This window comes from Vanacampus margaritifer, chromosome 18, assembly GCF_051991255.1.
Source record: "Vanacampus margaritifer isolate UIUO_Vmar chromosome 18, RoL_Vmar_1.0, whole genome shotgun sequence".
Classification (NCBI taxonomy): Eukaryota; Metazoa; Chordata; class Actinopteri; order Syngnathiformes; family Syngnathidae; genus Vanacampus; species Vanacampus margaritifer.
Window position 1 is genome coordinate 6,950,409 of NC_135449.1, and position 27,440 is coordinate 6,977,848.

The following is a 27,440-nucleotide window of genomic DNA, read 5'->3' on the forward strand; positions in this document are numbered from 1 at the left end:
CTTTCCTTGGCATCTGTGTAATTGTGTTAAATGCCCTTCAATTTACAGAATTAAAAAAACAACAAACAAAATCATCATTTAGATTTCCATTTAAACTGCAGCTGTTCATCTAGCAAAGGAAGGTTCAAGCTAAAAAATAAAAACACACACACAAGGCACAATGACCATTTCTGAGGCATTATCAACATATAACATACATAAAATAGACCCCCCCTGCTGCCCATATAAGTAAATAATTATCCTTCATAAAACAAATGACTGTCTATATCAAGGCTCGCGTCCCTTTTCTCGTAAGACAAAAAATGTAAACAAGTCACTTTAAGAGCATAGAAAGTGGTAATTGTAACACATTCACATAAAAAAAAAAAGAAGTAGATAAGCAATAAGGGTTGATCATATTTGATGCACTACACCAAGAAAGAATGCAAGGAAGGGAATGCAGAGAACTTACATTCAATTAAATAAAAAAATAAAAACATCCAAAGGCCCTGCTCCTTCTAAAGCGCCATGTTAGCATAGGAGAAGCTACATCAGTTAACAGAAGGCTAGCCTGATAGCAAACAGCAACGTGATTGAAAATTCCAATGTTGTAATGCTAATGTTGAAGCTAACTTGCGCCTCCATCAGCTCGAAAGTTAGAGATAATGTTGGAAGCTAACTTTGGAAACCAACATTCGTCTTCATTATCTCTAAAATTAGAGGTAATGTTGGAAGCTAACTACGGACACTAACATTGAAAGAATCTAAAAAGAGCAAGCTAACATTAGGGGTACGTTGAAGCTAATGTTCGAGTAATGCTAGAAGCTAATGTTGACGCTAATGTTAAAGGAAATTTTAGAAGCTAATGTTGGAGCTAACATCCATAGCTAAAATTGGAGGCAACATTCCTGTTTTCCAGGACTTCAGATTTCAAATTAAATATAGAAATTTATAAAGGCAATGAAATGCAGGGGCAATTGTGTACATAAACATTTACTATACGGTTTTCAGTCATAAAGTGGCCCTCTGAAGGCTTGCAACAAAGAAGAGCTTGACAACACTGGTTTAAACTATCAATATAAGCAACTATAAACATTTTCTACAATTCACAATTTTTTTTTTATGGCGGGCCTTGCTTCCTATAACCCCTGCCAATAGCCAAGGGTACACTAAACTACCCAAAGTAAGAATTCAAAAAAAAAAAGGAAAGTCATTTACTTAAAAGATAAACCAAAAGGATTCCTCCCCCCCCCCCCCCCCCACAAAAAGAACAATGAATATTTCTCTCAAGTATTACCATTAAATTCCCACCCCCTCCCTTTAGTACCTCTTTCCCTTTCATAGTACGTAGCAACCAGCACTGTTCACAAACAATGTTCTTTATAAAAAAATATGTTCTAAAATAGCTCATTTTCATCAGCGATCCCTTTTCAAACACTCACGGTCACATAAGGACAACCCTGGGATTATTCCTGGACTATAGATCTGAGAGACCCTCCCCGTGCTCGCTCAACTCCATGGTGGCGTAGTCCAGAGGACGCCTGAGAGCAGAAACAGACTTTAAAAAAACAAAAACAAAAAACATCCATGCACATTTTTCTACAAGAAATATAAGATATTAAATATATAAATAAAAATACATGCCTCCTTTTGTAGAAGTACGTGACAAGAGCCACCCCAAGTGCGAGTAGCAGGAGCACCGCGACTACCAGACCAATCTGTAAACCCAGGCTGGACCCTAGGACATAATCAAAAAAAAAAACAAAAAAACATTAATATGTACCGTACAGTGAAAATGAAAAGTCTACACACCCCACTCCAAAGGCCAGGATTTTGTAATGTATAACGTTTTCCCACCATTAATGTGACCTATAACCTTTACAACTGTATTAAAAAATATATTTTTGAGTTGGGAAGAAAAAATAAAGGTGGTTGTAAAAGTGCGCACACCCTCTTATAAATTACAGAATTGTCACATGTGACTACAACAATAATGAAGCGTCCGGAAAAGACTTTACTGACCTGTACTGGTGCGCCGGTCAGTGGTGGGGGCGGAGCAATCATCTGCATGCTGTTTCACTGGGGACGTCTGGTTGATGAGTGCTCTCTGGTGGTCCGAGAAGGCCCGAATGTTTCCCCACACTCGCAACCAGCCAGACACACATGAGAAATTGGCCCCTTGAACAGGAACAATATAATGAAGCTTGTTGAGAAGCACATCCAATGTAACCATGATTATTTTTTATTTTTTTTGAGATTATTTCATCTGGCTGATTTTTTCCGTCAAGCCATCAATCTTTCCTTAAATGTAAATCTGTTCATTTGACAGTACCTTGGAGCGATAAAGCGGATATTCCACAGAGACACTTCTGCTCCAGATAGTGGGCCACTTGTACCATCCTCCTTCCCAGAATCAGACCACTGCAGTCTGCAAACATACCACAAAAATCACGTAATATTACAATTATCAATCCATGCTAACGACCTAGCTAGCTAGCTAGCTAGCTAGCTATCAAAACACTAGCTCTTTTGTCTGCATGATTATAGAGGATTTATGTCAAGACGGGTAAAAGCCATTACAGAGCTATCAGAACACTTACGCTTGCAAACAGCAATGTTTGTTGAGCCATCGATAAAGAGAGCAAGCCATTTTTAACCATTCAGGTTGGTTAATAATTTATAAAAGTAACACACCCAAGTGGGGACTGACTAATAGTATAGAGTTGTTGAAAAACAAATATGAAACTGACCACATGAGGACACGAGATTACCGTCAAACAGTGACAATATCACACTCCTTGTTTGATTACAGGTGACACTTCACTTTATTTCATGGTTTCATTCACCTCCTGATATATCCGGCCAGCCGCTGGATGGCGGTCCGAGGCAAATGTCGATGTGGCTGGAGAAGGCCGAGCTGGGGCAGATGTTGGCACTTCGAGGCGTCGGCGAAGACGTTGTCCAGGAAGATGGGCTTCTCACATCGCAGCATGCACAGCGGCTAAGAGAGACCGCGCCGTTTTTGACTGACCTGAGATAAAAATAAAAAATAAAAAAACTTTTAAAAAATATATATATATATAAATATAATATAAATAAAAATATAAATAAATATATATATATAATATAAATAAATATATTTAAAATAAAATACATTTATAGATTAGATAGTAGATTTACAAACATTTATTAATGAAATGTCAAAAAATTAAAAAATGTTCAACAAGTCCATGGACATTTTTGATGTGTTAAAAAAAAAATCGTTAACTGCAATATAAAGATTCTTTCGACGAGGATGGGATTCGAACCCACGCGTGCAGAGCACAATGGATTAGCAGTCCATCGCCTTAACCACTCGGCCACCTCGTCTGGTGTCTCTTGAAGTGTGCTATTTTTAACCAGTGATTCAGCAAGTGAAAGTAAAGTGATCACGTGCGAAGGAGAAAACAACTTCAAGTTGGTAGAGAAATAATGTACTATAGTTCAAGAATAAAAATAGAGAACACAGATTTCTGTTGAACACAACAAAAAAAAATTGCAAGCAGAAAATGTAAAAAATTGGAGTGTCTCTACGTTAAATGTGTGATGTTGCCAAGACGATTTCTGTGCTCACCTGAGAGCAGGAATGACTCGGCTCCCTCTAGTGGACATGGAGGAGAGCAGCAGCTGGACATCACTGAACATCAGCTCGTCCCGTCGACTGGAGTTGGTCAGTGCGGTGGCAGCTCTGCACACGCTGAACAGGTCATAGCACAGGAGGACCGCTCCTCGTGCCGGCACGTCACTGCCTTCTGGGAAAGTCTGATCTATGCAGAGAAACATTATTAATCGTTCATTGCAAATATTTTAAACATACCATTTTAACAAGTTTCATCATGAAATTTGTCGTTCTTTAACTTTGAAATGGGTCAGTTTGACCCAGACTATATTAGTGTTCCAAAAGCGCCCTAATAATAAATTATAGCTTATGATTTTTTTTCAATGCAAATATGTCAAAATGAACCATTTTAATTGTCTGTTGCTAAAGTTTTTTTTTTTTTGAATTGCGAAAAACTACCAATTTTAAAATGGGTCAATTTGACCCGGGGTATGTTTAAATGTTTCAAAGGCCTTTGGCTAAACATTTAACTGAAAATGTGTCAAAATGAACCATTTTGAAGTTTCCTAGCAAAAAAAACAACAATTAATTTGTAGATTTCAATGTTAAAACGGGTCAATTTGACCCAGGCTATGTTTAATGATCCAAATGTTACATTTTTGATTAACATTTAATTAACTGAAAATAGGTGTGATTGTGAGTATGGTTGTTCGTCTCTGTGTGCCCTGCGATTGGCTGGCAACCAGTTCAGGGTGTACCCCGCCTACTGCCCGAAGCCAGCTGGGATAGGCTCCAGCACCCCCGCGACCCTAGTGAGGAAAAGCGGTCAAGAAAATGGATGGATGGATGGATGGATGTCAAATGCAAAAAAAAATAAATAATAATAAAAATACTATGGGTCAATTTGACCCGAAAGGTTTAACATTCCCAAATCAACACAATAAACATTGTTATAGCTTATTATTAACCGTTTCTATCGTGCATTCGTCAAAATTTACCATTTCTTAAAGACTGTTGATGTGAATGTTGGGTCAGTATGACCCAGTACTGTATACAGTATTCTCAATGTTCCTTGCAAATATCTCAGTTTTTTTAAATTGTCTGTTGGTGGCAGGTATGATGGGGCAAAGCTAACATTTGTTCTTAAACTTACAAGTGGGTCAATTTTGACCCACAACAAAACAGCAGGATTAATATTTTTCATTTATATTTTGTGCGCACATTATACCTACTTTGCTGGCAGAAATTAAAATTTTGTGCAAATTTCCCCCCCCCCTGTGTCATGTCATCTCTAAAAACAGTTGGGTCAAAAATAACTCAACTATGGGTCAAAAATGGACCGATCCTCTACTTGGGTCTATTTGGCCCAACTTTGAGTCAAGAATTTTTTTTTTTTAGTGTAAATCAACCCATAAAAAATGGTCAGATCCTTGATTTGGGTCAAACTGACCCATAAAATTTTTGATCCATAATTGGGTTACTTTTGACCCAACTATTTTTAGAGTGTAAATTCTCTATTCTACCATCTGTGCTCACCCGCTCCAGTGACATTCCCAACCATGTAAAAGCCGTCCTGGTCGATAGATCCGGTCAGAGGAAGCGCAACGGCCCTGCCGCTGTGTTCCTGGTCAAACACGACCAGCACCAGACCGAGCAGCTGGGTCAGCGGGGGGCCGTGCAGCTCCACGAAGTACCTCTGCTGGCTGTGATTGGTCCAGTGGCCACTCGCCACCTCATTGATGACCACGCCCTCCGGAGCCGGAGGAGGCCGGGGACAGCTGTTCTCCCTCAGCGGAGTTGGCGGAGCTACCTGAGTTGATATATAGAAATTATTATTTTTTTATTCAATGCTGATTTTTCTAGTGTACTTACTGAAAATGCAGACAGGTCATAGGGGTAAAGGCCTCTGCAGCGGCTGAGCGCCTCGTCACCGGGCAGAACCTCCGGATCCTCCAGTAGAGGAATCTGTCCAGGTGTCAAGGCCTTACTCAGCCCCTGCGCCTCCTTATCCGATCCCATCTTGCGGTACACCACAGCATCCAGGAGCCCTTTGGTGGGGATCCCCCTTTGCTGCGACGAAGGCGGTCCGAAAGGGCTGCGGTACAGCGCCACGGCGTCCGGTCCGTTCTGGATGGTGTTGGGAGGCAGGCGGAGAGAAGGCGCAGGCACCAGCCTGTCGCTGCCCAGCAGGAAGTAACCCTTGGCGGTGGTGAAGTGCCCGCTGAGGCTGATCTCTCTGTAGGGTTTGTTGTTGTGTGCGCTAAAAAGTAGAATCCAGATGCCCTGCAGGGACACGCGGCGTCCGGACGGGTGCCACAGCTCCACGTACTCGCCGTCCTCAGCTACGCCGGGGGTGTCCGTGTTCAGCTCGTTGATCAGGAAGTCACCGTTCCCCCAAGATGGCAGGTGCGGGGACATATCCGCACCTTCTCCTGGAACTACCTCAACAGTAGAGTGCATTTATTTAGGGATGTTAAAGACGTATGGCTCATAAATATGCCCCCTTGCGCCATCCATCTAGGACTGCAACAGCCAATTGTGCCAATGCTTCTACCCAGTGAATTATTTACATATGCATAACCAACAAGTTGACCCAGCACTCACCCATAGTGTGAGGGCAGATTTTTGGCCAGGGGCACTGGTTGGGTTGCCCCGGGGTTTGCGGGGCCTCCCAGAAGACGCCGGGATCTCTGGTCCATGTGGCCATGCCACAACGGCTGAGGTAGAAGCCTCCCTCTTTTAAACTGACAAAGGAAAAGGACATATGTTTGTTTCATTGTACATAATCAATTAACATATCTATCTATCTATATATGTATAAAAAAAAGTCTACACACCCCTGTTGAAATGCCAAGTTGTTATAAAATATATCTGAGCTCTCCATAAAAAAATAAAATAAAATAAAATAAAATAAAATAAAATAAAATAAAATAAAATAAAATAAAATAAAATAAATCTGATTAACTGCAAATAAATTACAGATGTCCTCGTAGGCTTTTCCTGTCATATTTTTACTTTACAGAAGAAAAAGCCCAATGGTAAAGAAAAACACACTTTTGGGATTCATCCTTTACGTGCGCTTTATTTAGCTGAAATGGAAAAAGAAGAAGCTGATTTTGAGCGTGTCATAAAACGATGGCAGCATCGTGATGCAGTCAGCATGACTAAGTGGGTATTTCAGATGAAAATAAAGGAAGGCGCGCTTCTGTGAAGAGGAACAGTGGTCATGAGATGACCATTGACACCAAAATTGTGTTGCAATAGTAACAAGAGTAGTTTTGAAAAGCAACTTTTTGTAATTTAGTTTTTACACTGGCCCTGAATGCACTAAACAAACTTTCTGTACCTTCCAGAGGTGAAGAACAACAACAAAAATTGTGGTCAAGGGCCACATTGGATAATTAAAATGGAGAGATGGGCCATGTAAAGAAAAGTTAAAATGTGTATGTAAAATAGTTTATTTAAATAATGAAATAGTAATTCGTCCTAATTTTTAAATAGTATTACTTAGGATGAATTTAATTATAATGATTCAACCAAGTATTTAATAAAAATGTGTATTTAAAATTATTTTACCAATAGCTTTTGTTTATTATTTACAATAGGACAATCAACAAATTATTTAATGAGAAGAATAAATACATTAAATTGACCTACTTAAGAAAAATGTTAACATTAAGGTAACACAAATAATCACAATAAATACTGCTAAATTTTACTTTTTTTTTTTCAGTTAATTGAATTTGAATTAAGCAATTTGATTGGTTTAAAATGTTGACTATATGTGTAAAACAGATACTATAAAAAATATTATTTACAATAAATAAATTAACTGATTATTTATTAATAAAACGGAATAGAAATAGCTTATTTTTAATAAAAAATTCATTACTTTTTAAAATGTTATTATTGTAGTTATTAGTTAAATTACAATTGGTTGTTTTTCCAAATTTGTAAAAGTTTATATTTCACAACTAATCAATTAACAAACCACTTTAATGAATGAAATGAATACAATCTCGTTGCAAGCTAATGCAAATGCTCGGAATGCAGTATGGATTTTTCATGGTGTATGATAGGCTTGAATTGTTTTGATTCGAATCCCCTCTGCGAGACCTTCAAATAAGCAAGGTTTGTGTTTCTAGTGAGTCACGTCCCCTTGCCTGTTGCTGAGCTGATAGGGCTGCCTCCCGGGAATGAGGGTCTCCGTGAGGTTGGCACTGGGCTTGTCTCCGGGGCCGGCGAATACAAACGAGTCCAGAGGCTCGATCTGACTTAGCGGGCTGCCCACAGGAAACTCTGAAGTCGAACCGCTGTATATGGCCACCGCCCCAGACGCATCTCCTGAAAAGAAACCATGACCACCTTTTAATTTCTTTTACGTCAGTGCTACACCATAACACAATATAAAGCTAACACTTCTAATCTAAAAAATCTTTCACATACTCACCTTTCATATACTTCTTGTCTACAATCATGGAGATGAGTCCATTCCTAGAAGCGTTGGCATCCACGTTCAAACTGATGCTGACTCTGTCCGTTCTCCCGCTCAAGACCACCAACACGAGAGGACCGGCCTCGGACGCCGACGTCAGCTCCACGACGCCGTCCACCTGACCTCCGCCCAGCTTCAGCTCGGTGATGACGGGCATGCTCGGCGGCGCGGCGGCCGGCGTACAGTTGTTCCTCTGGCCCGGGGAGGGAGATGACACCCTCAAGCCCCAGCGATCTTCAGACAACAAACACCTAGATGGATAGATAGATTTCATTTACTTTATTGTGTTTAAAAAAAAAAAGTGATTTTAAGTGCATGTCGATCCTTGACCGCTAACTAGCGGTGGTAGGCTAACATTAGCTAACAATGTTTACTGTTGACGTAAACTTGTACACAGTAAATTTCCTAGAGTAAATTTGGCTCTAAAAAGACTATATTTGGTCCCACTCTAAATAGAGTAAACTTTTACACTTGGAAAAGGGTGAAATACTACAGACAGAAAAAAAAAAAGATCCCACAACCTTCAGCATAGTAGACAGCCACTCTACCACTTGAGCTATGCTAGCCTTATTGTTAGCTAACAAACATATATTGCTAATGTGTCCCGAAGGAGACAAAAAAATGGAGATATACGAGGATTCCACCTGACACCTGCGATATATTGACACCGAGTAGGAGTGGATTGGGTCAGTGCTTAGGTAGGTTTTGTGATTGTTCCTCACTTGTTGAGTTTTTTTGTTTGTTTTGAATATTTTACTCTCCTCCAAGTATATAGTTTACTCTGTTTAGACTTGGACCGAATAAAGCCTTAGTAAAATTTACTCTTTACAACTTTATGTATACATTGTCTTTTGTGTGGGGAAAAAAACGAACTGTCGACGGTTCTTGTGAAGAAAACAAAAGTGTTGTTTATGTATTTTTTGGATGCTCTTCAGAGGTACACTTCCTCAGTGACAAGCCATTGGACCCTTAAAGCTACAAATTTAGCACATTTTTTTCTGACGGTGTAGAGGACTATTATAAGCTTGTTCAATGAACAAATTTCACTTGTAAGTCAAAATAATAAAAAATAATCCTGATCTAGCACCTCTCGATGGATTCGTCCCCCTCCAGGGCTGTTTCATCCTCCACAAATGCCAACTCCCCCGGGGTGAGCATCTCTGCCAGAACTTGGGCACCGCCCGTCTTGCGCGTGGTATAAACAACGGCGTCCACCAAACCCATGGCGGTGACGTTCATCTTCTCCACGTAACGCGCCGCCGACGTATGGTAGAGCACGACGGCGTCATCCGGACCGTTCTGGACCGTGTTGGGAGGCAGGGGGATGGCGGGTTTGGGCAGCATGTCCTTCGAACCCACCAGGAAGAAGCCCCTGTCGTCCGTGCTGTGGCCTTTCAGGTCCAACACTTTATAAGCCACGTTTCCGTTCCCGTTATAGAAGACCAGAGTGTATCCGTCCAGCAAGGACCGCTGTCCGCTGGTGTGGTACAACTCCACAAACTCGCTGGTGTCCAGTTTGGGGTTGTCGGCGTTGATCTCGCTGATGATGAGGCAGGGCTCGCCTCCAACCAACGCCGCCAGGAGCAGACACAGGAGAGTAAGCAACGTCATCATGGAGCAGCTTCTGCAAGAACAAAATTGGCAAATAGGATTGGATGGTGAGTGAAGAAAGCCCAGGACAGACCAAAGCTACAGAAAGAAGAACCAGAGCTAAAGTCTTCAGTCTTGGACTGAATTAGCTCTCTTGAAAAGTGGAACAAGGCAATTTTCTTTTGGTTTCTAAAAAAATCACATGGATGGCATCCAGGCCATTGTTTGTCGATATGTGCTCGGCCATTGGCTGTCTAAAGTGTGCATTTGATATATAATTAGGACAAGCATTTTAGAAAATGGATGGGCCTGTATTGACATGAGTTGTGCAGATGGTACAGTAGCAAATGGTATGTCATTGTCTGGACTATTATGTGGCTTTTTTTTTAATCTAATCTAAATTGAAATGGAAGACTACATAAAAACAACATAAAGAAAGTAATTTCTGTCAATATATCTACGAGAGACACTCATCATAACACCATGAATGAGTCCTCTGTGTGTGTGAGTGTGTGTGAGTGTGTGTGTGCGTGGAATTGTGACACCCGGCATTGCACGTCTTTGGCGTGAGTCACGTCATGTTGCGAAACGGAAAGTTTGCATGCATGAACGTGAACAACATATTGAGTACAATCGGGTTGACCGAGTGGGAAGACGGTAACGCGCCTTCAGAAGACTCCACGGAGTTGCGAATCGTGCATGGGAATGACCGATCATTACACGACACTTATTCCGGTCACGGTTCGCGGCAGCCGTGCATGCATCTTTGCATCCTAAACCACACACACACACACACACTCCTGGGTGGGGGGGGGAAAAAAAGAAGCGGTTTACTTAGCGTGGGTTCCCGTGTCGCTCCGTGGAAACTTCTTCACGCCGAAACGTGCAGGAAGATAACGGTGTGTTTTGTTCTTCTTTTGAAAAAGTTTGCTTTCTGCCCCTTCCGCCGCTCCCTTCCTTCATTCACAAAGCAGCACTTTCTCCCCCTCGGAGTGGGCGGGCTGTCAGACTGGCGAGGGGGGGCTATGATGATGATGATGATGATGATGATGCGTTTGACCCCCCCCCCCCATTTCCCTCCTCCCCTTATACCATGTCCAGGATTTTACTACTATTTTTTTTTCAACACTTTAAAATGTTATCATTCACAGTAAATTTTTGTTCGGAATGAATTTGTAATGTGAGTAAATAAATAAATAATTAAATAAATAAACAAGTCAAATGTGTATAGCCAATAAGTAATATTGCTTTTCATATGGCAATTATATTTTATTATTTATAATAAATATATTTATTGTTAGTTTAGTTAAGCTCGTTAATTAACCAAATATTTACTTTAAAAAAACGAAATAAATAGATTCAATGTAAGTGAGAAGTTGCTCATTAAAAAAAAAAAAGTATTTTTAAAATTAGGTTTTGTTATAATGAACTAAACATTATTTAATAACATAGATAAATAAGCAACGCAATAGTTTAACAAATAATTCATTGACATTGGATTTTATTATCTTTAATAAATCTGTTTAAGATTAATCAACCAATTATTTATTAATACACATAATGACACAGTTAAAAATGACATGCAAAATTGTTTAACTGTACAATACATTCATTATTACCCTTTTCCTTATGTTTGAGAATTTTAAAGTTCAACCCATAAAACCCTCAATCAGACGGTAGGGGGCCTCCTGAACCCATCCATCCATCCATCCATTTTCTTGGCCGCTTTTCCTCACTAGGGTCGCGGGGGTGCTGGAGCCTATCCCAGCTGGCTTCGGGCAGTAGGCGGGGTACACCCTGAACTGGTTGCCAGCCAATCGCAGGGCACACAGAGACGAACAACCACACTCACATTCACACCTAGGGACAATTTGGAGTGTTCAATTAACCTGCCATGCATGTTTTTGGAATGTGGGAGGAAACCGGAGTACCCGGAGAAAACCCACGCAAGCACGGGGAGAACATGCAAACTCCACCCAGGAAGGCCGAAGCCCGGACTCGATCCTCCTGAACCCACTTTTAGTCAATAGGTTCACTATTAACGGTAAGTCAAAAATAATATTCTTCCTCTATTTTTTATTTATTTTTTATTAATATTCTGGAACTCTTAAAAAATAATAAAAAAAATTACAGCCAAATTAGTGTCATTTGTGTCAAACTGTCATAAATAATTGTAAAGTTAGAATCCACTGTCTTGAGCGGCATAATAATATAAAAAAAAGTGATTCAACATTAAACTGCAGTAGTACCTCAAAATTCCACAGGGTGTCGCTATTAGCGCAAATACTCAAAAGAATCAACAAGAAAAACAGCATGTTTTATTTATTTTTATTTTATTAGCAAAATATTTCTTCTATCCTGGTTTATCTATTGTGGAATTAAATGTGTGTTGAGTAGCACAGTAGTCGATGTCAGCACGTCTGTCTTACAAGGGGCCTGAATCTGGGTTCTGACATTCGTGTGCAAAAACTAAATTGTCCAAAGGTTTGAACGTGAGTGTGGACCAGTCCATTATTGAATAGGGTACAGTGCAGTCTCCCGCATTTGGAAGAGGGCGTAACACAAGCCAAATTAATTAACAAGATGATTTAATATAGACTCATCTACCCGCTACAATCATTCAGTACATTGAGAATTGGTTCCAACCTTGGAAGAGGATGAGAAGCTTGACTGTGCTAAATTGCAGCTGACAGCCAATTCATCATAACACGTACACAATTGGATTATAGCGCTGCCATTCATCATATCAACTGCAATATGTCACGTTTCTTGGCCTCTTAACTCATTCACTGCCATTGCCGCCTATAAACGTCAAAAATTATTTTTAACTATTTTTATTAGTTCAACTTTTTTTCCCACTTTTGTTAACAAGAGTATGAAAACCTAGACATTTTTTTTTTAATAATCTTTTTTTTTTAAATAAAAAAAAGAAAATATTATTAAAAATTAGGGGCGTCAGGCGATTATAATTTTTAATTTTAATTAATCACATGACTTCAATATTTAACTCACAATTAATCTTTTTTTTTATATCTGTTCTAATTGTACAATATTTTCTCTCTCTGGGTTTTTATACTCTTGTTAACAAAAGAGGGAAAAAATGTTAAACTAATAGAAATAGTTCAAATTAATTTTTGACGTCTATAGCCGTCAATGGCAGTGAATGAGTTAATATAGATTAAAACCTTCTTGTTTCAGCACAGGGACGACCGGGCCCAATTCATGAAAGCATTTTTGTTTGTTTTTCATGAGGGGAAAAAAATATTCATAGGAACTGCATAGCAGTGCAGTGAAAAGTCCCAGACTCAGCAAAATGTGTCATCCTTTAATGTGTCATAATGTCATTCGATTTGACAGTACAGTAAGTCATGTCCTTGGTTGTGTTTACTAGAAGCAGAGCTTTCCGACTTTGATCGAGCCCAGGCACACTGTATTATCTCACAGCACGCCACCAAACAAAAATGTCACAAAAATTTGAATGCTGAAATGATGATTTCATTTTAATGTACTCACAAATTGAAGTACACCGTGTGGAATCGGGGCCAGTTGAACTCATTCACTGCCATTGACGGCTATAGACGTCAACATTTCATTTGAACTTTTTCTACTAGTTTAACATATTTTTTTAACCTTTGGTCAACAAGAGTATGAAAACCTAGAAAAAAATTATTGTACATTTAGAACAGATACAATTTGTGATTAATCGTGAGTTAACTAGTGAAGTCATGCGATTATTTAGGATTAAAAAATTTACTCGCCTGACGCGCCTAATTTTTTAATAATCTCTTCCTTAAAAAAATAAAATAATTGTAATTATTTTTATTTTTTTTTAAATATATATATATATTTTCAAATGACTTTTTTGATTTTATATCTGTTCTAAATGTACAATAATTTCCTTCCTAGGTTTTCATACTCTTGGTACCAAAAGCAGGAAAAAAATGTTAAACTAATAGAAATTGTTAAAATGAATTTTTGACGTCTATAGCCGTCAATGGCAGTAAATGAGTTAATTGAACACAGTTAGTTGTACATCCCGCCATCCAGGTACTCTGTTTTACGATAAGAACTACAAATAAGGGATTCGAAGAATAGAAAATTGCCATTAATTTGATGCAATTTAAAGGAAAATTGGGACATATAGCGGAGTCTTTAGGAGCAATATTTGGACACTTTGTTGTGTCATTCAAAAGGGAACATTTTGCATGTATCCACTGGTGGATGTATTGTTGCTACCGCACAGTGTAATTCATATCCTTGCTTTGGAACGTTTCCCTTAATAGCATTCAACGAATTGTTGTCTCTAACACCAAATCCGTTTGGCCTTCATTCAATCCCCTTCGCTCGATTGTGACCTGGAAAAGACATCAAGCGTCTCTCATCATCACTGGCCTTTTGAATAATCCCTTTTATGTGGAACATAAATACACAATGCTTAATCTCCCTCCCCCCACCCCAAAAAAAAAAAAAAATACATTTCATGTTTTTGCCTCTAAAAGCTCCCCTGGAGAGCCTGCAGTTAATTTTTCACCTCATTAGCCTGGACGGACATTAAAAGTGGGCCTGCACTGCGATGACAAAAACGGAATTAGGTGTGATAAGAAAGGCCAACAATCCTTTAGATGAGAGTCCCGTGCACACATGCAGGGGTGGGGGGGTCGGGGGGGTTCTGTTTTCTCTCTCACGCCTCCCCTAGCGCTCCATCTTGCAGCTACAGAGGCTTTCTTTTTTTTTTTTCCTTCTCTTTTTTCCTTCCTCATCAGCATTCCGCATGCACCATCGGCTCACCGCGTCCACTCACGTGCGCTCACCATAGTGATGTGTGTGTGATGAAGGAAGACAAGCGAGGAGAGCCCCCCTTTGTGTCACGCTGAAGCCCCTCCCACACACTACCCACCGACACCGCCGCCAAGGTCGTGCATGTCAATAAAAGGCTGGTACACACTCAGATACAGATGTCGAGAGATGATGCAAAGCGGAGAGTATTGAAAGTGCTTCACTTTTCATTTTAATTTACTTTATCAGGAGTCCTGTAATATTTGCTGCATGCATTTAGTTTGGATGTATTATTTTTATTTTTTTGCTTTTCTGTCATAGATTTTTCAAGTGCAGAGTTACACTTTTTTTTAAAAATTATTTTAAAGAATTAAATAATTTACGTTAAATGAAATATGATTTGTTTGGACAAAAAGTGGGAAAATGGGATTTATTTGTAAGTCCTATTTTAATAAGGCATTCATTGCATCATTGCTTGATGCATTATGGCAAATAATAAAAGAAAAAAAAAAGTCCATTAGTTGTAATTGCTGTCAAAGTCTGTGAATGCGTATGCTTTTAAACCCATTCATTATTTGCTGAAAATCAGATTGTGTTTATGCTGCATGTGTTGATGCTTTATGATCTCCGTTTTTTTTGTTTTTTGTGCTCCACGACCATCGCGCGCAATTTCATGTATATACAATCACCAATTCCGGAGTCAATTTATTCACAGATTTTCATTATCACTATAGGTTGTTGTATGAAGAATGTTGAGTGACAAATTGAATCATTTGTAATGTAAAAAAAATAGGGGGCAAATGATGTAAAAATCCGGATGCACTTGTTTGTTTTTTGCTTTAATTGCAAATGCATGACTTGTGATGTTGCTCCGACACACCAGATGTGTGCTGGATTATTGATCATCCCCTCGCTAGTCTGAACTCATTTCCACCCTTTTAATGTGATGCATTTGACATAATCTGGGGAATTTATTTCAACGAGGGAGGGAGGATAAGAGGTGTCCGCAAGTCCGTCCCTCCGGGAGTGGCGAAGATTGCGGTCTTGTTTGAATCTCAGTTGCCATGGCAACCAGCGCCCGGCGCCGCACCTGACCTACATATGGGCTGTACGTACGCACACTAACCATCTGTTAGCATCTCTTCATGCGGCGACTCTGAGGGAATGTGAGTGAGATGATGCGGGGCGACTCGAGTGGCTGCGGAGAGAACAAACAAGAAGCGACGGCGGCTCATTGCATTGACTTGTGTCAACAAGTCATAACATCAAGCAAACAATACAGGGGGGCCGTACTCATGTGGGATGATAGTTGATGGATATTTCATTCAGTACACCTGCGCTATGTATCTCAGTGATTGCCAACCTATATTGAGCCCAAAGAACATTTTTGCATTGGAAACATCTCATGCCACACCACCAAAGAAAAATCTCGAAAAGGCGTGTGCAGTGGAGTTTAGAGGTGGGGGGCTGACAGTAGTGGCAGTAATGGCTATGATTAAGGGTGGGAATCTTTGAATGTCTCATGATTCGATTCGATTCAGATTTTTGGGTCTGCGATTCGATTCAGAATCGATTTTCGATTAAGAATGATTTGATAGACAATGATTTTTGCTTCAATTTATAGATGTGCAAGGAATTGGAATGATCTTCTCCAGTCTGACTCGCTAATGCTAACTAGCGCTCTACTTGCGGCACTTTTATCACTGGACGCTGAAAAACAACAACTTTTATTGGAATAACTTGATCGTGACTTTTTCCTTCTACTCTCTAATGTGGCTACAACTTAACAGTGTATTAGACCGCGTGGAACCACACTGCCCCTCAGTGGCCAAACCGGGTACAACATGAACAGCGCTCCAAATAAAGGCACACACAAAGACAAGACAGTATAAAATCCTTTAAATAAAATCCATTTTGGGTCATTTAAAATTGATTCTGAATTGTACTAAATGAGAATCGCGATTCTTATGAGAATCGATTTTTGGGCACACCCCTAGTTATGATGGTGGTACAGTAGTAATGCTAATCGTAATTATGGTAGTGGTGGTAATCATAGTAGTGATAGTAATGTCCACATAAGTCTTGGTAAAAGGGGTTCATACTAGAAGTGGTGGTAGTAATGGTAGTAGTAGGAATGGTAGTAATGGTAGTAGTGCTGTTGGTAACGGCAGTAGTAGTAGTGGTGGAAGTAATGGTGGGAATAGCACTAACAGTAGTGTAAGAAGTAGTAGTTGAAATGGTAGCGGTGGGAGCTGTAGCAACTATGGTAGTAATGGAGGTAGTAATGGTAGTGCTGATGGTACTGTATTAGCAGTAGTAATAGTCAGTGGTAGTTTTAGTAGTTCTCGTAATGGTAGTAGTAGTAGTAGTAGTAGCAGCAGTAATGTAAGTAATGGTAGTAGTACTGGTAATAGCAGTGGGAGTAGTGGTAGTCATAGCAGAATAATTAATAGCTGTAGTAATAGTAGTAGTGGTAGTAATTGTAGTTAGAGTAGTAGCAATAGTTGCAGTGGCAATTGTGGTAGTAGTGGCGGTAGTAATGGTAGTAAAAGAAGTAGAAGCCGTACTAGTACTAGTAGTAGTAATAGTGGTAGTAGTAATGGTAGTAGTAGTTGTAGTAGTGGTAATGGGGGTAGTAATGGTAGTAGTAGTAGTAATAGTGGGAGTAGTAGTAAAAGCGGTAGTAGTCACTTTGGACACCGTACATAATTCATATAAATAAAAATACAAAAATTGGAGCAATTGAGTGAAGTCTGCTAATTTCCCAAAATATGTACATATGAGAAAAGCAGTAGTGCTCCATTTGGGTTCCTTGGCTGCAGATCAACACTCACTTAGACTGTATGAGACATGTCACAAGCCATACTGTCATTCATCAGCTATTGATTTGACATCTGCACGATCCACTTCAATCAAGTGGACTCCGTGAGACTGATGGCTGATGTCACATTTGCAATCCACAGTTAGAGACGCGGTGGGAAAAAAACTAATGAATGAAAACAGAATGATGCTGCTGTATAAGACGTTTTGTCATTTGTGGTTTACGGTAAACGTGATCATCTGTATGTAAGGAAATGTTGTTGATTATGCATCTTATTTGTAGATGAGGTAGTAGTAACAGTACATTTTCCCATCAAAAGTGGGCTATAATATTGTGCACTTTGCCCTCATGGGTGGACACTCATCCAAAAAAGTCACTTCTTTCTTCTCCCCTCATTGTTTGTGCCTATTGAAGGTCAGTGTAGGCACTTCCCCATACTGCATTCTAAGTAATAAATCTCATTGCTGTCGACGCGTGGAGGCTCAAGGGAAAATTCTGGTCCACTTTTTTTTTGCACCCATATTTAACTGGGAAAATGGTGGAAAGTGGGTTATACAGTCGCATCGAGTCACAGCTAAATAAATTGTATTTGCTGGATCATAATTTGGAACACAAACTAGAGCAGTGACATTTCATGCAAAAATCCTCATGTTCTCATTAGATTTCTTTGTATAGACTAGTAATTTATAATCTAAACTTTCCCTTTTAATAGTTCTTGGTTTATATGCAGATTTTTTTTCTTTCTTTTTTGGTACAGTTTATTCTCACTTTTGTTCTGCCTTACATTTATTTTAGATGTAATTCCACTGTTGACTACTAGATGGCAGCACACTATTTTATTTGACGCTAAATTGGGCTAAAGAAGAAGAATGAAAACGGTGTTAGATTAGCTGTTTTTGTAATCTTTTGCGTGTTCAAATAAATCAGAGTTGAGATCTCGTGAAGAGGGTCCTTGCAAGGTTTTTTAATCAGAAGCTTCTGATGACACAAAGGAATTTCACCAAGCCATGTTTCTGTCCAAATGTGTGTCCTCTCTCTCAGACACGGGATTTTTTATTAGAAAACGCCTCTCCCCTCCTCCCAAGTACAAAATCAGATTACATTCTCCTAGTATACTAGATCGTCCTTGAACTTTCAAAAACCGGATTTCTAACGAACAGAAACTAGACTTCTTAGATAAATAAAAGAAACTTATTAACTTTCTCATTTCTGGGAAAAGAGAACAGATAACTAAGAGGACAAAAGCATTACTCATCAAGCTATATTGAGTTAACATAGTTATATCTACATCTTCAAAACTGTAACTAAATTCAAAACAGTTAAAATATAAAATGAAATATTAAAATGTCAACAACGGGAAGTATTTCACATCTCAATTTTTTTTCGTGATTACTCAATGTACATTTTCTTCCATCATGCTTTTTTACTATGCACAGCATTAAAAAAAATGCTACTGGAATACTACAACATTACATGAAAAAATTCAAGGGAGGACAAGAACATAGCGCTTTGAGGTATTCTGGCGAAAATGGTCTTGTCACTTGCACTTATGTAAAAGCAGAGGAAGCCGCACAGCACCAGCAACAAAAAAAAAACAGCCTTTTATTTCACAGCGACTTGCTCACATGTATCTCTGCCCGGGGGCAATACGCTAACTAAAAACCGAGACATGCGTGAGTATCATGCATTTTCCCCATTTCTTATCTCTCTTAGCATTTGACATAAGAACAAAATCTTGGGTCACACTGCCACAAGTCATCTTCCTCACCTTTAATATCTCCCCTTGGAGGAAGCGCGTTCACATCATGTGTTGACCTGAGATCTTTTCTGCATGGGCGCGTCATTGTAATTAGAATGGAATTAAGAGCAGGGTGAGCTGACTGTGTTCTTTAATCTAGCCCTCCTAACAATATTTTACATTATCAAGTGCCCTGAAATATTTGTTGAATTCATCAATTTGTTGATCTACAAATCACATGATCCCTTGAGCTCAAAGTTTGCCCACCCTTGCACTAGTGCAACCTTTTCCCTAATTAATTTAATTAATATTTAAAGGTATTCCCACAATGGAAACTAATAATGACGTTACCTACAGTGAAAACAGCGTGTTCCCGTCAGCTCACGGACCCCCCCGACCCCAAAAAAAGAACACCAAACACGTTTTGAATTACGCACACTCGATAGTGCGCAGGCCTTTGCCAAGGTCCTTCTGACGTGTTTGATTCATTCATCCGGAAAGGAGGGAGCAGGGAATGAATGAGGAAAGGCTGAAAAGAGGGATGCATGAAGAAAAAGGGGTCTGAGGGAAGGAAGGCATCAAGGAAAGAAAGATGGAAGGAGAAAAGAAAGGAAGAAATGTAGAAAAAGGAGGTTTCAGCAAAGGAAGGATGCAAGAGTGAAAAGCAACTCGGAAGGAAGGAAGTTTGGAGGTCCGGAGGGAAAGGAACAAAAACAAATCGGAATTGGAAGGGAAGAAAAAAGCAGACATGTTTAGTTAATGGAAGGAAGGAAGCAAGAAAGGAAGGATAAAACGCCAATTCTGAGGGAAGGAAGGGTGGGAGTTTGAAATGACAATTTTTTAGTTGTTTTATTTATTTAAGATGATTTTCTTAAATTTCTATTTTTTTCACACAAAATTTCATGGGATTTTTTTAAAAACAGATTTTTTTCCTTACATTTAATATATATATATTTTTTACACTTAGTTGAATTTTGCTTTTTTTTTTAAATCTATTTTTTTCCTGCATTTACAATACATTTTTGGATATTTTTTTTTTAAATACTGAATTTCTTTTGAAGTGATTTTTTTTACACTAGATTCTTGAGATGTTAATTTTTTAAAGGGAATTTTTTTCCTCAGATTTTTTTTACATGTTGCATTTTCATAAATATATTTAGTAATTTTATGTCAGATTAAAAAAAATAAATTTCAGATGTTTCCATTTTTTACATTGTTTTTTTTAGTACTTATTTTTTTAACGTTTTTAATTAATTTTGCATTGAATTCTTGATGTCTACTTGTTTAGATTATTTTTTTCACACTGAATGAAAATTGGAATGTTTTGAGGTGTTAATTTTTTTTTTTACACTTTTTTTTTAAGATGCTGATTTTCTTTACACTGAATTTTCAAAAAGAGAATATTTGAATGTAAAAAAATAAACTTTTACCAACTAAAGTCAAATTAAGATGCCACCACTGTCTAAACCGTACTTCGAGCTGCATGTAAGCATCCCAACTTGCGGCCACAAAGTTCTCGACAACATGAGGAGACATGTCAGCATTATGTCATACGCTCCAATCTGTCCAGACGTACAGCCCTGTCGTATTTCCATCACATATGTCCCGATGATATTTATAGTAACTTACGCCAGAATCTGCGCCAAAGCTGCAGAATGGCGCCAAGGACAGATGGCACTTCCTCGCGAAATCACCGCTTTTTAGTAAAGGACGTGGCATGACATTTAAAAATGGAAGACGGATAAAAATAACAATGCACAGTATGAGAGAGTTTAGGAAGAAAACTGTGACATTAACACAACAAATATTATAGAACTCTAATAATTAAAGAACGTGGAATGTATGTGGACCCCAGGCCACTCTTTGCCCACCCCTGATCTAAATATAGATGCATGCAAATCGTTTCACATATCTGCATTTTTTTTCTAATTACCAGTGTTTACGTAATCAAGAGATGCAAGTTTTGGTGCCATTGTGTTCATCTAAATCCCCATTTGTTCCAATTTCTTCCCCACATGCTTCACATTCTCCTCTCTGTTGACCCCCCCGGGATGCATATTAAGTGCCTCTGACGTAGTTCCACGGCATGAATGACGCAGATGCGTTAAGGAGAGGTGGGAGTGGTGGTGGGGTGTCGTCCTTGGGGTGTAGAGAAGGTGCAGTGAGGTTCTAATGGGGAGGGCGGGGGGGGGGGGGGGGGAGCAGGAAGAGGAGAGAGAAATGAAAAGAGACAAAACGGGAAATGTGTGAGTGTGGAAGGGAGGTGGCGGCGTGAGACAGATGACGAGGGGGAGGGAGCGAGAGAGGGACAGATTGATGAATGAATGTTTGCACAAAGGCAAATGGCAATTTACTACATCGAGTGTTTCAAATTGAAGTGATGCAGAGAAAGGGAGAAAAAAGTCGAATGGGGTAGGGGGAAACCAAATCGCCAATTTTCCAAATGCGCTTTGGAAAATTCAGGTAAGTCACGAATCCAAATTGTATGATAATGGACACTGTTGATATGCACACCATGGCCACTGGGGGCAGTATAATGAAGACATAGAGACATATACGAAGAAGAGTTTCACAACTGACTCACTGAGCTGAAGTAATATTAACGACATGGCGTACTTGATTGGCTATTAGGAAGGCAGCTCAGAAACTTTTTTTAACCTTCAAAACTTTTCCAACTTGAGCTAACTTGCAAGTGTTTAAAGCAGAGCGTGCAGTTTTGATTTGGACCAACTTCCTCACGGCTCAGCGAGGTCAGGCCGACAAGCCAAAGCACTTAGAAAACAATTAAAATTTAAACGGCCTTTTTTCTCTCTTGCATTTTAATTTAATGGGGTAAGCAATTCCGGTTTGAGGAAGAGCTTATATAACGTGACCAAATTTAATCAAGTGCAGCGTGTGTTGTGTATCAAGCTCACAAACGCTAGAACCTGAAATCGACTGTATTGTGATTTTATGCGGGGCATACTTTTGCGGATTACGTTCTCATTTCACTTCTCAGAAAAAAACAGATTGGTCATTCAAAAATGAGATTTTGAAAAAAAAAAAAAAAGATTATAAAAGTTTATTTGAGTGAAGTATAATGAGTAACACAAATATGTAAAATAATTTCTAAAGAATATAAATAAATATATTTCATGGTAAAGTCTAATTCTAGGAAGTGTTGGGTTTCTCTTTTTCCTACAAACTCCTCATTTTGATCACATCAACTTTTAAAGCCTCTTCTTGGAAATGACTTTGTGCACTCTTGACTTGTTGCCAAGTCATTTGCAAGCAGAGATTTGTCTTGTGTCACCTTGGACTTTTTTTTTGTTATTAATTCAACAGCGCTTTCTTTCCCTTTGAGAGAAACACACTGACAAGTTGTATTAATAGAAAATAATCAACCAGGCAGTGTTGCATTTGAATCCACTGAGGTCACGGGGGGGGCATCTAATGTTTTTCTCCCACCCCTCACTATGTGATATCCTTAACAAGCGTGGATTGCTTTCACTTTCTCTCTCTCTCAGTAGGATTCCCGTTTGCTTCATTAAAAGCTGTATCTTGTTTCGGAGCGTGTCGATGAATTGAATTGAATTGACTACGGTAACACGGAGTGAGTGTTTACACCCGATGCTTGGAATATGTTTTAATTAATGAGTCGATGAAACCCTGCAGAGTGTGTGACGACCCCCCCCCCCCGCCCCCCCTCAAATTTTATTTATATCTGTTACCAATAACATGTACAATAAATTTTTATTAAAGTTTTCATACTCTTGTTAACATAAAAGTTAAAAAAAAATGTTATGGTATGGCAGCATCTCTTAGTCGTTGATACAGTAATTTCATAATAATTAATTTAATTGAGTTAATATTAAAAAAATGTGCTGCACTGTAAAAAAAAACAAGTGTGATATGGATTTGTGTTGTGGTCATTTTTCTGCCACTAGATGGCATAATTGCATTTGTAAGACGTTGATGACGGCTCAGTGCATTTTTCTTTTCATATTATGAGCTATCTAATTTTTAACATGAAGTAATTTGTGAAATTCTGCCCATTTTTAAAATTGTAAAATTGACCCCAGTCTCCACAAATATATGCATTATTATTACATTTATTGCTACTAAACTTTGACATGGACGTGTCTGCCGCATTGCGACTGGAATTCCCCCAATTCCGCCTTTCCAAGTAAGGGGCGGTTATTAATATTTAAAAAATGGTGGCATTAAAGGAACTTTAAATGAACTCAAAATGACACCCCTAATATATAGTCAAGACAAATATGACTTCTATAATTACTATAGACACACCTGGCAAACTTCACTTCCTGCTATCAGTTCTAAAGGTGGACATGAATCATTTGGCCATCATGCGACTGTCGCAGCCACGCTTACCCTCTCCTTGCCCCAACTCATTAGCGCGCTCATTAGCACATAATTGAAAATAACGGATTGTGAGCCTCGCGTGAGCAGCATCCCCGAAGTCTTTGCGATTTTACAAGCTGGTAATGACAAGCCGACAAAGCTATTGTTTTACCACAACTCCGAGGGCTTTGAGATATTTACTGCACAGGCGAGGAGAGAAAATAGTTTGGGGTTGTGATCCATAATGCTGCGTTTCAGCATGATGAATCTATCCTGCCTTCCAAGCTGAGGCAGGTTGGCCTTTTCCCTTAAGGAAATAAATCCAATCAAAAGATACTATCGGCAGTGTGCGGGTGTTGATTAGAAAATGCAACAGCGTAACACCGTAAACATTTCTAAAAATAAATAGCTGGGTGACACTTTTGCTTACTGTATAGAAGGGTAAGAAACATATATCTACATTATTACAAGATAACATACGGCACACAGGATTATAATTTATAGACACATATACACATACAGACACTTGAAATAAAATCAATCAATTATCCGGTGACAAATTTCGTGTGTGTTTCAACATACTTGGCCAATAAAGGTTGATTCTGATTCACATCCTCATTCTGACGATGCCGTGTTGTTTCCCAAAACAACGTCGGTGTCCTCTTCTACACTCGGTTGCTATGGCAACGCCGTCCGAGCACCACACACACTGTCTGAGAGTTTATGTCTGGCTTTGACAAAAAGAAGTTGCACCACAGAGTATTAGATGTTTTTCCCTGTTGGAGCTCTGGATTGAAATGACCTAAAAAGCCGTTTTTTTGAAACTATCAAATCGTTTCTGCATGTTTCTAATACCATAGACAGAGTTAGGCAAAAACATTCAAATTAGGCCTAATTATCCATTTTCTATCCGCAATGCCATCTGACTTATTATTAGTACAACTTCTCGGATGTGAGTGGGGAGCAGGTGGGTTAAATTTGGTGTTATCACTGTCACACTCTCATACTGGTGACAGGAAGTTCAATATGGCACCTCATGGCCAAGAACTCTCTCCGGATATTAAAACCCTGGAGAACCCACAGGGTCGAATTTGGCCCCTATAAATTCTGCTACTCAAATAACAAAGACCTTTTTATTTATTTTTTATTTTTTTTACAAATTTAACTTCAAAAGTCCAGAGTGCCACTTCTGACCCCTGCATGGGGCCATCTAGTGGATGAATATTGCACTTACATGAGCCAGAGTGGTGGTGACAAGATGGCTGGCAACATGCTGTTTTGTTGAGCTGGAAATCAATCCAAACAAAACCATCTTCTCAGCAAACCATCAGATGGTAAAATTGTGTTTTTTTTTGTTAATCTATTTCATATCATGTTGCAGAATGCCTAGGAGTATGTTTTATATTTTTTTTTTGATAAATTAGCAACTCTGAGCTAGTTAAAAAAAGGGTTAAAATTGAAAAAACATATATTTTGGTGTTCAGTGAACTAGCAGTCATTTAATGTATAATTCATAATTTTCCAAAGAAAAAAAGGTTCTTGGGTTCTCTAGGGTTAAAACAAAAAATAGTGCTGGTAAATAATGGTGCTCACGCAAATTATTGACACTCCGGGCTCAAACACACGCCACCTGCTCGCACTGTCACTCGCACAGTTCTCCCAAAAGGAAGCAGTTGAAGTTTACGATATCGCGGGGGAACACGTCCTGCATGTTTCTAACATTATAAACACATTTGTCCCATATTGCGTACGCCCCCTTCTCTTTTCCTCACTCTCCAGCCAGACATTCTTTTCCCTCTCTGTTCCCCAAGCTCACTTCTCCAGCTGTGATCCGACACGGATTCACCCGATGTGGATCTGACAGAAAGGAAAGAAACGTCCCTTGACAGCTGGATTTCAGCTGGATTTCTACAGCGTCACGCCTAGAGATGTTGTGCAGAAAATACATTGGGGGATACAAAATATTATTCACAGTAGCTTTATAGTGAGGACACTGAGGTGGGGGGATACACTTGTATTTTTTTTTTTACTTAAAAGTATGTCTTTTCACATTTATTGGCGCTATGACGGGGTCTCAGAGGTTAATAGATATCTACCAGATAAGCTACAGCAAGGATAGGCAATGTTTTGTGCTTTAAGGGCCACATTTGATTTTTAAATGGACAAATATATTTAGACTAACTATTACCATGAACCACACCTAAAGTGTGTGTTTGTGTGCGAGAATTTCTGCTCCAATGACATTTTATGAAATCATTTTATTCCTTGACATTCTCTTTTATTATGATACAGCGCTATTTTTCTTTATTAAAATTTTTTTAGCGGCCGGAAAAAGATTAATATCATTTAAAAAACAGATTATAAAACAAGGCAAGACTTTCAAGGACACAAAGACAAAGAGATAAACAAAGAAAGAAAAAAGAGCTGGGCGATCTAGAAAAAGAACCTTAGAAAGCCAGTAAAACTGTGATGCTACGTTTGAATTAAAATGTCTAGAATGTTTTAGCTAGCTGCGCTACATTTCAAGTACGATTGAGAAGGACGTATAGTTTTTCTGCTATTTACTTTATCTAACCTTAATACCAATAAAACTTACAAACAAGTTTAGTCTGTATGGACAGACTGATACAGACTAACAAGTACCCTTAAAGAGCACATTGAAAATAAACAAACTGACCTCTTTTTTCCCCCCATCTATACTCTTGTGCCTTCTTAAAGATTCCCTTGGCAACTTGGACACAAGCAGGTAACAAACCATCATATAATTTGAATTTCCAAGATCAGCCACCAAGAGTACACTTTTCATGAGGTGTTTTACTTGTATCATACATTTTGCTGTGTTTGGAGCTAGCTTGTTACAGATACTCACATATTAAAAAAAAAAAAAAGAAGAAGAAGAAGAAGCTTTTACACTTGGAGTTCCAGGTCATTTCAATACTATTTCAATGTTAGTATTTTCTAATTACAGTAACAGGGTTGCAAAACAGTGCTAATGTTAATGTTTTGCTCTAGAGCAGGGTTAGCTGCTATGCTAACTGGTCAAGAACGAACACACAGTAAAAAAGAAAAGAAAAGCATTGATATTAATACTGTGTTTGTCATTTTCTGAATAACTTTGAATTACACACTCCATTATGGTTGAAAACATGAAAAAGTAAATATAGGAAAGACGGCTTACCTTAAGTCACAGAAATTAGCTTGGTGATGCTATTTCACGTAGCCACGTAGCTCACTCCCCACCCTTTTCCCTTTTTCTTCAGATGGATAAAGGTTTTCGCAAAAGGTGTGAAGTGATTGTTGAGGGACACAACTGCATGTTTTTAATAAATCTAAACATTTGACCAATTACAAGGAAGACATATCAATCATAAGTTGATTTGAAAATTATTTGATCATATTAAATATGTAAGCGAGAAAGATGAGGGGAAAAACATTAGTAATAACATTTAAAAAAAATACACAACAACAGTATAATAAAATATTACGTAAAGATTTAAGCACTTTATGGCCACCCTTACTTTATTTAGCCTTTGATTAGCTGCTCCTGTGCTCTAAATCCTTCACCAAAGTCGAAACAAGGACACCCTTTGCTGCTTGGTCCCAGAGGCACAAGTCAAAGGATATCCATCTAATAAAAAACGGGATTTAAAAAAAAAAAAGATTGCAATAACACAGAGCAGAGAAAGAGCACTTTCTCTCCTCATAATCCTGCATGTCATGGCTGACCTTTCCTATCTCCTGCTGTCTGAACTGATTAGCTTTCGTCAGAACGTCTCCCACACTCGCGAATCGCTGTCCAAACTCATAAACAACTCCAGCCAAGGTCTCCAGCGTGTCACAACAAGATCATTGCGCGGCGTGGAAGACGATAAGCGCGCTCATTTTCCCGCCGCATTCTGTATTCAGAGCGCCTTTGAACTCGGTTTGTGTTGGACGGGGCGGCAGATAACCTCCTATCTACAGGCAAGTTAATTGGACGGGAGGAGGAGAATTGGAAAGGAGGGGATCATGTGAAAGAAAGTCTGGACACCAAAGCAACAGGAAATCACATATGGTTCCAAGATGACCTTTATCAAAAACAGCAGGCGGGTAAGCCAGGTCA

At 38.9% G+C, this 27,440-nt stretch overlaps 2 protein-coding genes and 1 non-coding gene across 7 annotated transcripts in view; 1 reads left to right on the forward strand and 2 right to left on the reverse strand.

Annotated features, from left to right (window-relative positions):
* Positions 1-1,271: 1,271 nt before the first annotated feature.
* On the reverse strand, positions 1,272-27,325 carry LOC144038033 (uncharacterized). 4 transcript variants are annotated; one of them, XM_077550087.1, is made up of 15 exons: positions 27,065-27,325; positions 26,517-26,966; positions 23,921-24,069; positions 9,160-9,696; positions 8,028-8,323; positions 7,741-7,921; positions 6,182-6,321; positions 5,450-6,015; positions 5,114-5,387; positions 3,593-3,785; positions 2,826-3,010; positions 2,312-2,407; positions 2,002-2,157; positions 1,624-1,717; positions 1,272-1,520 (listed from the first exon to the last, which is right to left on the reverse strand). In XM_077550087.1, the coding sequence occupies exons 4-15, from the start codon at positions 9,684-9,686 to the stop codon at positions 1,457-1,459; spliced, it is 2,772 nt and encodes a 923-aa protein (XP_077406213.1). In that variant the 5' UTR covers positions 9,687-9,696; positions 23,921-24,069; positions 26,517-26,966; positions 27,065-27,325; the 3' UTR covers positions 1,272-1,456. The 4 variants fall into 4 exon arrangements, with proteins under 4 accessions (XP_077406213.1, XP_077406212.1, XP_077406214.1 ...); XM_077550086.1 differs by having other exon boundaries at positions 23,921-24,065; positions 26,517-26,592; positions 26,857-27,325; XM_077550088.1 differs by lacking the exons at positions 23,921-24,069; positions 26,517-26,966; positions 27,065-27,325 and adding an exon at positions 10,497-10,642 and having other exon boundaries at positions 7,741-7,918.
* On the reverse strand, positions 3,267-3,348 carry trnas-gcu (transfer RNA serine (anticodon GCU)). Its single transcript has one exon. It is a non-coding gene; the product is annotated as a tRNA-Ser (tRNA).
* Positions 11,520-27,440, forward strand: part of LOC144038035 (retinol dehydrogenase 13-like) — a 42,542-nt gene continuing 26,621 nt past the window's right edge. Inside the window, exon 1 of one of the 2 annotated variants that reach the window (XM_077550092.1) lies at positions 11,520-11,706. The gene's annotated coding sequence lies outside the window, so the exon portion shown is untranslated. Of the gene's footprint in view, positions 11,707-25,826; positions 26,085-27,440 lie in introns of those variants that run through there. The other variant, XM_077550093.1, reaches the window with a different exon arrangement.